General features: G+C 50.6%; 1 protein-coding gene across 1 annotated transcript; it reads left to right on the forward strand.

The window, feature by feature from the left end:
- The first annotated feature begins 6,382 nt into the window (after positions 1 to 6,382).
- Positions 6,383 to 11,121, forward strand: FAM43A (family with sequence similarity 43 member A). The gene has a single exon (XM_059920796.1). The coding sequence runs from the start codon at positions 7,310 to 7,312 to the stop codon at positions 8,606 to 8,608; it is 1,299 nt and encodes a 432-aa protein (XP_059776779.1). The 5' UTR covers positions 6,383 to 7,309; the 3' UTR covers positions 8,609 to 11,121.
- Positions 11,122 to 11,380: the final 259 nt, after the last annotated feature.

The following is an 11,380-nucleotide window of genomic DNA, read 5'->3' on the forward strand; positions in this document are numbered from 1 at the left end:
CTATCTATCTATCTATCTATCTATCTATTTATTTTTGGCTGTGTTGGGTCTTCGTTTCTGTGCGAGGGCTTTCTCTAGTTGCGGCAAGCGGGGGCCACTCTTCATCGGGGTGCACGGGCCTCTCACTATTGCGGCCTCTCTTGTTGCGGGGCACAGGCTCCAGACGCGCAGGCTCAGTAGTTGTGGCTCACGGGCCTAGTTGCTCCGCGGCATGTGGGATCTTCCCAGACCGGGGCTCGAACCCGTGTCCCCTGCATTGGCAGGCAGATTCTCAACCACTGCGCCACCAGGGAAGCCCCCAGGCTAGATTATCCTGAGGGACCCTTCCAGTCCTGCCAGTCTGTGCTTATGACAATTCGATTGCTATGAAAATAAGCACATGGTTGACGTCCAGTCCACAAAGGTTTATCGTATACTGACTTGGTGGCAGGCCTTGTGCTAGGAACTGGGGACAGAAAGATGAATTAAATACAGTCACTCCTGTTGAGGCGCTCACAGCCTAGTGAAGGAGGCAGAGAATTAAAGGCGCTAGGACGACAAGCAGGTGATCACAGAAGTCGAGATACACACAAGGGGGTGTGGAGAAGGAGTTAGGGATCTCGGGACATTTTCCTGGAGAGAGGGTGAGACCCCAGTCCGGGTCAGCCAGGGGACGTGGTAGGAGGAGGCCGTTCCAGTTAGAACCACATAAGCAATGGCAGGAAGACAAGAAACAGTCTCACAAGCCCTGGAGAAGCATAGGCTCTTCTCCATCGCTGCAGCATAAATTACGAGGCCAGGAGAGGCGACGAATGAGGCTGCAGAGGTGGGCAGGTGCCAGACCCGAACATTCTCACATGTTATACTGAGGAGCTGGGGCTGTAACCTGTGGCTGGTGGGAAGCCACTGCAGGGTTATAATGAGAGGAAGTACAAGGTCAGATTTCTGGTTTGGTGAGAGCGTGAAGGGTGGATTTGAGGGGGGCAGGCAGAGAGATGGGAATGGGTATAGATGTTGGCACACAGTTAATTTTGCTCTAACTGCCTTAGTTTTTTTTTTTTTAAAGAAGGATATTTATTTTACTTTTTTTTTTAAAAGGAATTCCTTTATTTTTATTTTTTTATTATTTATTTATTTATTTATGGCTGTGTTGGATCTTAGTTTCTGTGCGAGGGCTTTCTCTAGTTGCGGCAAGTGGGGGCCACTCTTCATCGCAGTGCACGGGCCTCTCACTATCGCGGCCTCTCTTGTTGCGGAGCACAGGCTCCAGACGCGCAGGCTCAGTAGTTGTGGCTCACGGGCCTAGTCGCTCCGCGGCATGTGGGATCTTCCCAGACCAGGGCTCGAACCCGTGTCCCCTGCATTGGCAGGCAGATTCTCAACCACTGCGCCACCAGGGAAGCCCTGCCTTAGTTTTTTTAAGGAAGCACCAGGTCCTCTGCTTGGCTCTGATGGGGAATGGGTGGTTTCTAGAAAGTGCGAGGATTCAGGGTACACATTGAAGGGAGTGACAGAGGAATGGACAGCTAGATGGGAGGTGTACTGCTGCTGTAACAAGTTACCACAAGCTTGGCTTAAATCAACATAAATTTACAATGCTGCAGGTTACAAGTCCAATACAGGTCTCACAGAGCTAAAGTCAAGGTGTCGGTAGGGCCTCTTTTCTGGAAACTCTAGGGGAGAATTCATCCTTGCCTTTTCCAGCTTCTGGAGGCTGCCTGCATCCTTTGGCCTGTGGCCCCTTTCTCCATCTTCAAAACCAGCAAAGGAGAGTTGGGTCCTTCTCATATCACACTACTCTGACCCGCTCTTCTGCCTCCTTCTTTATTTAAAAAAAAAATTGAGGTGAGATTCATATAACATAAAATTAACCCTGTAAAAGGGAAGAATTAAGTGATATTTAGCATATTCACAATGTTGTGCAACTACCACTTCCATCTAGTTCCAAAATATTTTCATCACCCCAAAAGGAAACCCTGTATCCATTAAGCACTTGCTCCCCCTTCCTCCATCCCTCCAGCCCTTGGCAACCACCAATCTGCATTCTGTCATTATGGATTCACCCATTCTGGATGGCTCATATAAATGGACTCATACAGTATGTGACCTTTTGTGTCTTCCTTCACTTTAGCATAATGTTTTTGAGGTCTCCACTTTCACTTTTAAGGACCCTGGTGATTACATTGAGCCCATCTGGATAATTCAGATTATTCTCCCTTTTTAAGGTCAGTTGGTTAGCAATCTTAATTCCATCTATTGTAGAATCTGCCCCTTTGCCATGTACTGTAACATATTCACAAGTTCTGGAGATTAGGACATAGTCATCTTTGGGGGGGGGGTCATTATTCTGCCTACCATAGGAGGGGTCAGAATGGGTTGAGGCACTGCCTGAACGGCTGAGGGATTCTACTCAGCATTATAGCTCCAGAAGCAGAGCATAGAGATTGTGGTAGTGGTCCAGGGCTGGGGTGGAGGCAGTGCACAGAAATTGTGGACCCGATGCTCATCCAGAAGGTCCTGGATGGGGAGGAAGGCAAGGATAAGAGGCTAGGAATGAGTTGATAGTGGGAAAAATGAAGTGGGCTAGGGCAGGGCTCACTAAACTTTAGTAACTGTTCTATCATGGAGGAGTTTAAGCATGTATACTCCCAGCCCCTAACTCCAGAAATTCCCATTTAAGGGTGGGATCCAGGACTTGTCCCAGGGAATTCTGATGCAGCCAGTGGGTGAGTCTACTTGTGAGGAATGCTGATGTAGATCCTGGAGGTCTTGAGAAGGTTAAATAACTGATGTGATAGAGTAAGGAATGAAGAGGGCTGGAAGGGTAAGAGGCTGTGATCACACAGTGGGATTTTGAAGCCAGAGAGTCCTTGAACCCACTGGAATCATTCCCACCTTGGGGACATCATATTGGGTGTGTCCTTTGCCTAGCACAAAGCTGTCCATATGTATAGTTTTAAATGTTCTAGCAGCCACATTAAAGAAGTAAAAGGAAACAGGCAAAATCAATTTTAATAGTATATTCTATTAACTCAAAGTAGCCAAAATATTATCATTCAATATATAATTACTATAAAAGTATTGAGATATTTTACATCCTTCTTATCTTACTAAGTCTTTAAAATCCAGAGTGTATTTCATGTTTGCATCACATCTCAATTTGGACCAAGTACGTGTCAAGTGCTCATTAGCTGCACGTGGCCAGTGACTACCACTTTGGCCAACACGGGTTGGAACGTTCTCCCTCCATCTCTGTGCCTGGCTGGCTCCATCTCATCCAGGTCTCTGCCCAGAGATACCTTCCCTGGCTCTGCTGTCTAAGCCAGCTACTTTCTACTCCTAACACTGTTTTCCTTTCCTCAGAGACTTACCACTAAAGGATATTTTATTAATGATTTGTTTGCTGATTATCTGCCTCCCCATAGGATATAAATCCCATGAGGGCAGAGACCCGTCTGTCTGCTTTGGGGCAGTATCCCCAGCAACAACATCACATCCACAGTATATCCACAAATCACATCCACAAATATTTGCTGAATGACTTTGAAGATCCCAGATACATCATTTGTCATCTCTGAAGCCCATATTCATTCAGTGGGGTGTAGGGGGAGGGGGACCAAGAGGCAGGAGCGTTATACAAGAAATAAGGTGGGAGAAAACCAGCCTGAAAGCTTCCTGCGTGCTAAAAGGCTGACTCTTACATGTTACGTTAGAGGCTGGGTTTCTTTCCAGCTGTGACTTGGCTGTGTATTGATTCAACCACTGGCTTATCCAGTTCTATGAGAAACCATCTCATCAAGTGTCACTTCTGCCTGGCACCAGTAGATGGGGCAGTGTCATAAAAAACAGGTGCAGTCTGCGGTCCCATGCAGGTTCTAAGCCGTTTCCGGCTGACTTTGTTGAGGTCTCTTCTGGAACTGCTGTGTGTCTCAAATCTGCACAGAGCGGGACTCACATGTCAGAGTGCTGACATTTGTCTAGAATTTCTCTGTCCTCCCCAGGTTGAAAACAGGCTTATTAAGAAGACAGTCAGGAGCAGGCTCTGTGGGCTGTGCATCTGGGTCTGACACTCTGGCTCCACTGGAAAGCCTGGCCCACCAGTGGAGTCCTCCCTGCTGCTGTGGTCCACTGGTTTCCCTGCCACCGCATGAAGCCCAAAGAGGTGCCTCCCGCGGAGGCTGAGAGCAGCCTTAGCTCCCACCACTGTTCCCTCCTCTTCCTGCTCAAACACTTCTGGTCCCTGGACCTCTGAGTAATTTGGAAATGTTAACTGCTTGAACATGATGCCTGCTTTTGTAGAGTCTAGACTTTGAGATTATGGACCTGCTAAAGGTCACTTAGCACAGGTTAATTTGGTGAGTTTTTTATCGGAATTTTTTGTTGCGAGCACATACCATCTGCTTCATTGCCACTGCAAGATATTCCAGAAATGTGAGCAGAAGAGGAATTAACCTTGGTTTAAATGGGTTATTATAGTCCTAACCAGCTCATTCTAACACCATACCTCCATTAACCCATCAGTGCAGCTGAGGAGTAAGGCATTAGAGCTTTGGTCTAATGACATTCTGGGACCAGCCAGCCATGAAAAGGCCATTCCTTCCCTCAGAGACTAGGAGGGCATGATCAGAAGACTTCCTTGTTTGATCAGGAAATTTTCTTCTTTCATTGTCACAATTGTCAAATGCCATCCTCAACTACACATGTGCACGCATTTTTAGGTTCTATAATTTTGCCGTTCTCTATATCTGGAAAGCCCTTTAATTCTTCCCTCTGTGGCAAAATCCTGTCCATATTTCAAACTTCACCACCTCCATGGAACCTTTTCTGATTTTCCTAGTCACAAAGAACCTTTTCTTCCAGCTTCTCAGAGTACTTTGGGTCTTTCTCAGGGCATTTAGTTCACTCTGTCTTCTTGTTCACATGCATGTTTCAGTCATTCATTCAACAATTAAGTAGTGTCAGGCACTGGGGGGAGATAGGGTGCTCTCACAGGACTTACATTCCAGAAGAAGCCCAGAGGTGGGTGAAGTTTACATCCTTCATTGGACTGGGAGCTTCTTGGAGACGGGAATTAGGTGTGTTCCCAGCTCAGGGCCTGGTACCAAAAGGTACTCAGGAAAGTTAGTTAAATTGAAACGCAGCACCAATGACTCTAGGAAATTGGGTTAGAGTTCAAAGAAAGGTTAAAAGTTAGCAAAGGTAGAGGGCCAGAGAATTTCCATGAGGAGCTACAGTTGTTCTGAAATCAGAATCTGGCATGGCAGCCAGAGACATCCAGATACCCAGTAGACTGGGCCTGGGGAGTGGGAGGGCCTACTCTCCTCCTCTGGGATGAGTTTGGGAGTTTGATGCAGGGTCATCTGGACATTTATCACACATTCCAGCTAGAAGTGGTTTTGCTTTGATTGAGCAGACCATAGAGGCAAGCCGGTTGTTTCGAGGGCCCAGAAATGAGTTACTAGCCAAGGGTCAAGCTGGCCAGATGATTAAAGCGACATTATCCAGCTGGCACAAGAGAAAAGAATGATTAATGCTAACCATTCTCTGTGGAGGGTGGCCGGGCATTATTTGACACAAATAAAAAACGTCATTTGAATTTTTACTTGGAATTCTCATCCATAATGTGATAATGATGTAATAAAACTGAATGACTGGCCTGCCAAATTATAAACTGAGTTCTAACCACACACAAGCATTACTTAGAAATTGAATATATCTCAGAAAACTGCTCTACTCTGAGGCCTGACAGAAGGAGGGGGCACTGCTGGGGGTTAGGAGCTGGAAGCACCTTATTTACCAAACACATACTATAGTGTTCACTCTAATCATCCTATTACCACTCATCTCTCTTTTCACTATCTGCTCTTTGCCTGTGGAGAAAGGGCTCCAAGATAGTGAAAGATAAGTCTCAGCGTTTTCTTTGCCCCTATTTATTTTCTTTAATAGAATAAAATTCTGGAAAAAAAAAATTAAACAGCACCCAGTCAATTTCAGAAAGCTATTACACACGGAAAGAATCACTATTTCCCCAACCTTTTTGTCTTTTATAGTGTAAATCCCACCTTCCACCACCTCCCCCAGAAGTTCCGATGGAGACTCACATCAGTGAGTTGCAACTCAGGCTGGGGGTGGAGTGTCAGAATTCAAGTTGCTTTTCTTGCGGGGTAACCAAAGGTCTTGGCGATTTTTGTAGATAAATTCTACAGAATTTCTGCTGGTAAACTTGGGATTTAATTGCCAGGTTGGACCGTTCTGCCCTTTCCCTCAACCAATGGCTGCAACCAGGTCCCTTTAAGAGACCAGGAACCCGCCGGGCTTCCAAGCCCGAAACAGATCCTCTTCTCTGCTCCTCCCCTGTCCCCGCGCGGCGAATGGTTCGCGCCGGCCTATATTTACCCGAGATCTTCCTCCCAGACGGCAAGGATGTGAGGCTGGCGAGGCAGCTACCGCTCGCGACACCGGAGGGGGCGCGCAGCAAAGGCTGGCAGCCGAGCCAGGGGATCCCGGGAGTGCAGTCGGACACCCTCCGGAGGGAAGAAATGAGGTAGTGACTATCCCCGGAGCCGACCATGCGCACGCCCCGCCCTCGGAGCCTGGCGCTGCCCTGGCGGAGCCAGCCCGGACAGTGAGCCGGAGAAGCCCGAGTCCCCGGCGTCCTGCGGGAGAGAAGATGCAGTGAGCCACGGCGGGACTGCTGCGCTGGGCCCGCCGCGGCCAGCCGGACCCACCATCTGAGCGCACTTGGGGCAAGCAGCTGATTCTGGGACCCGCTCAGCCGAGGGCCTCTCTGCCTCCAGCACCCCTTGGGGGTGGGGAGCACCGACCCCTGGGCACACTAGCGGTTGAGTTTCCGCGGTTTCTGGCCCTAGCCCTGGGGATTGTGTGTGTGAGTGTGAGAGGGGGCCTCTTTTCACCTTCGCCGAGGAGTTCCTGCGTATTCTCGCACCATCCCGGCTGCTTTTGCTGCACGCGCGCATCCCTTTTTTCTAAAGACATTTTCTGCTCCACTCTCGTGCTTTCTCTCATTTTGCTTGCCCAAGACTCTTTGCCCTGGTCCTGCCCAGGCTGGGGTAAATCTGTGTGCTCCTCCCTCCCCCCCACTCGTTGCAGTTAAATCCTCTTAAAAAAAAATTCTACCCCTACCTCTTTCGGCGGGGTTCTCGAACATCTCCCCCGCCCCCACTCCCTCCGACTGGGCCACTCCCAGCAGAGTTTTATTTTTCGGTCTTGCCCCGGCCGGGCCCGGCCGGGGCGGGTGGCTCAGCCGGGCTCTCAATCGGCGCTCCGCCGCCGCCGCCGCCGCCCAGCTGCGCTGGGGCGCCCTCCGGAGATGCTGCCGTGGAAGAAGCACAAGTTCGAGCTGCTGGCCGAGGCGCCGCCACGGCAGGCGTCCAAACCCAAGGGCTACGCGGTGAGCCTGCACTACTCGGCGCTCAGCTCTCTGGCGCGGGCGTGCCCCGAAGGCGCGCTCAGCCGGGTGGGCAGCATGTTCCGCTCCAAGCGCAAGAAGCTGCACATCACCAGCGAGGACCCAACTTACACCGTGCTCTACCTGGGCAATGCCACCACCATCCAGGCGCGCGGCGACGGCTGCACCGACCTAGCGGTGGGCAAGATCTGGAGCAAGAGCGAGGCGGGCCGTCAGGGCACCAAGATGAAGCTGACTGTGAGTGCGCAGGGCATCCGCATGGTGCACGCCGAGGAGCGTGCGCTGCGCCGCCCGGGCCACCTCTACCTGCTGCACCGCGTTACCTACTGCGTGGCGGACGCGCGACTGCCCAAGGTCTTCGCCTGGGTGTACCGGCACGAGCTCAAGCACAAGGCGGTAATGCTGCGCTGCCACGCGGTGCTGGTGTCCAAGCCCGAGAAGGCGCAGGCCATGGCCCTGCTGCTTTACCAGACGTCAGCCAACGCTCTGGCGGAATTTAAACGGCTCAAGCGGCGGGACGATGCGCGTCACCAACAGCAGGAGCTGGTGGGCGCGCACACCATCCCGCTAGTGCCTCTGCGCAAGCTGCTCCTGCACGGACCCTGCTGCTACAAGCCGCCGGTGGAGCGCAGCCGCAGCGCGCCCAAGCTCGGCTCCATCACCGAGGATCTGCTCGGCGAACAGCAGGAGCAGGAGCTGCAGGAGGAAGAGAGAGGGTTGCACACGGAGGGCTGCCCGGAGGAGGAGGAGGAGGAGGAGGAGGAGGAGGAGGAGGAGGACCGAGCCGGGGAGGGAGACCCGGCAGAGCAAGAGGCCGAGGCGCAGCGGGCGTTGGTGGTGGCCATGCCCTTCGAATGCGGGGACTTGCTGGACACGCTGGAGAGTGGCCGCGAAGAGGCGCTGGGGGGCGGCGGGGTCTCGCCGGGTCCTGAGGCTGTGTCGCCGTCTCTGCTGCTGGGCAGCACCTCCGACATGAAGGCCGAGCTGTCCCAGCTTATTAATGATCTGGGAGAGCTCAGCTTCGGCAACGACGTACGCAGCCTGCAGGCCGACTTGCGGGTGACGCGCCTACTGTCGGGTGAGAGCACGGGTAGCGAGAGCTCCATCGAAGGAGGGGGCCCGGAACCCACCACTACCACCGCCGGGGACCAGTCCGACCCCGCCGACTGCGCCAGCTCAGACGAGCCCCACTCGGGCTGAGCTCCCAGCAATGTCCTGTGCGCTCCCCTGTTGCCCCATCGTGACCCGCCCCCCACCCCGTCTCTCCACCACTTCCTTACCTTCCCGACCCCCCCCCCCAAAGAAAGGGGAAAGGGGACACTTGAGGCCCAGACCCTCCCCCACCCCCATACGTTTGGCTCTGTTTGAAGCAGGGCTCAGATTGCACGTGGAGATATGGGGGAGGGAAACTCTATAAGGAAGGGGAGAGAGGCAGCCTCTGGGGTCTGGGGAGGGGAAGGGCAGCTGGTGTTAGCAAAGCCCCACAGGCGTGAGGTGTCTGCCGGCCAGTTTCCTGTTTGTGGGGCAGCTGGGGCCTGAGGAGGAGGGGTTAACTTCCTCCACCAGCCCCCAACTGGGAGCGGCCTGGCGCTGTCATTGACATGTCATTAAAAAAAAAAAAAAAAAGAATTTGCTCTCACAATGTTTGAGGCTTTAGTGCCACCTCCTTGCCCCCAGTCTTTTTGGTGCGAGAGCTTGGGTTGTTTACCTCAGACTCAGACCCTTGAAATTCTGCCAAATTCCTCAAATAACTGGTGGGGAAGGGGGGGGGGGAGAAAGCAAGTTGCATTTTGTTTACAGTTAAAGACATCTAATATCTAAAAAAGGAGTTTTCCTTTAGAAACACACACACCGTGCTCCCGCTCAAAAGATCTCACTCCATGATACTGTGTAAAATATTTTTGCACTGTTGTGAAGTATTTTTGACATCTTTTTGGTTTTTTTTTTTTTTTGTACATAACTGTGTTCTCAGAGTCCAATGTTTATATCTTTTGCTGTGCAAAAGGGACATGTAAAATGTTGTTCAGCTGTATATACAGAAATGTGTATAAAACATTTCGTTATTTTTAAAGAGTAGCACTGCTCTGGTTCTGTTTGCCCGCCAGTGGGGAGAGAATAAAGAGGAAAATTTAACAGAACAGGTGAGCGTCTAGACCTGCTTCAGAAAATGCTTGGCCGTGGGGCTGGGCGGCAGAAGGTGTGACCATGGCTGGGATGGGGTGGGAGAACAGTCTTTGTCCTTTGCGGGGCTTGGAGGTAATTAGGGAAGGGGAACCCACTTTATGTGTAGCCTGGGGCCTTTCTGGTCCTCTGCAACTCTGGATGCTGCAGCTGGGACCATATTCTTCACTTATTATTAGTTAATGTGAGTGTGGGCTTTTTCTGGCTTCTTTGAGGCAATTCTTGGAGATGCCGGGTGAGTTCTGTTCCTCATTGCCAGACCTATGATGTTATTTAGGGAGGGGTGACTTTCAAGGTCTTCTGAGGTTTTACCACCTCCTTCTGTGGTTCACCTTTTCCTTTCCAAACAGCTCAAGGAGCTTTAGATGTGAATTAGAGAGCTAAGGAAAGTCCCCATGATGCTCTCTGAGGAGTGGGAACATCTCTGTTTTTCCTGGGAGGAAAGTCAAGGAGAGAGGAAAGTGGAGAGGTTCCAGTCATGGCTTGAATGAGTCATGGTGCACGTGGGGTGGGGTCGGGGCAGGGGCAGGTGGAAGAGCCTATTTCCTTCCCTTCTACAACCCAGCATGACCCAGTGGGAGGATGGTTTGGAGGTCAAGGCGGAGAAGGACTGCTAGAGCTTGGTCTGTGTGTGTGTCTTAGCGTTTTCATGCTTTCCGTGTGTTTGTTTCTGTTGTAAACTCCAAACAGATGTCTCTAGTTTGGCTACACCCGATCAGCTGGAAGCTGTAATAAGATTCTGCCAAAACTGTGCCTTCTGCAAACTATTTTTTCCCTTTGCCCCTATGGGCCCCTTTTCCTGTGTTGCAGAAATTGAGCGCTCTCCTGGCCTTCCCTAGTGTAGTGTCCTGAGGCCCTTGGTTTTGTTTTCATCATAAATACGTTCTGAGCAGCTAGACCCAGTGATCCTAAGGAGTCTGGAATTCACTGGAGCCATAGAGGAAGGGGGGTGGTAGACTTTCTTCCTAATTAACAGGAGTGGTTCAGGCATAAGATGATCTTTAGAAAAGCAAAAGGTGGGTGGGTGTGTGGGAAATTGAAAAATATTCAGAGTCACTTTCTGAGGGCATTAGAACAAGGCCTATCTTATATTTCTCTTCTATTATATTTTGGTTTGGTTGAGAGTCCCTATCCCTTTCCCTGAATACCTCAGCTACACATTATTGAATGATGTTTTCAAACCCCCAGGTAGAGAGAGGGCAGGAAAGTCAGCTGCAGGTCATCGCTAGTTTGCATGATTAGATTTCACATTTCAGTAATTTCATATTTCAAATTATTTCCATGCACTGCCAGTTCCTTTGCTGTTTGAAACTGATGAGAACGTTAATCACGGTGAAGATCATTTGATGAATACTTGGGGGGTGGGGCAGGGTCTTCATGTCTTCCTTCTTAATCCAATTGATGTGTCCAGAGAGAATGCCAAGGTGGCTTTCGTCTGTGACTGATGGGGGTATGGTGATTGGTCAGAAAGTTCAAACAAATGACATTTACACCAACACCATCAATAAATATAAAGCAACTGTCTCTTTAAAGTCTGATTTTTCCTGTTATCTGATTTATAAATAGGGAGGGGGTGTTTAGGGGGTGAGGAAGGAGAAAGAAGAAAATAAGCAAACTGCAAAAGAACCAGCTCTCTTTTTCCCTCCCCCACCGGCATCCTCCCTTTCCCTCTTTCCTCCCCTCTACTTTTTGGCTTTTATCCCCACTGCACCCCAGGGCTCTGGCTGATGTAATTCTAGAAGAGATGCGAAGGTGATACATGATTCACCTCTTCTTACATCTCAGTCTTCC

Source organism: Balaenoptera ricei, chromosome 4 (assembly GCF_028023285.1).
Source record: "Balaenoptera ricei isolate mBalRic1 chromosome 4, mBalRic1.hap2, whole genome shotgun sequence".
NCBI classification, from domain to species: domain Eukaryota; kingdom Metazoa; phylum Chordata; class Mammalia; order Artiodactyla; family Balaenopteridae; genus Balaenoptera; species Balaenoptera ricei.

Excerpts from the sequence above, each read along its gene's own strand:
- FAM43A (XM_059920796.1), top strand. The coding sequence starts at position 7,310 with ATGCTGCCGTGGAAGAAGCACAAGTTCGAGCTGCTGGCCGAGGCGCCG.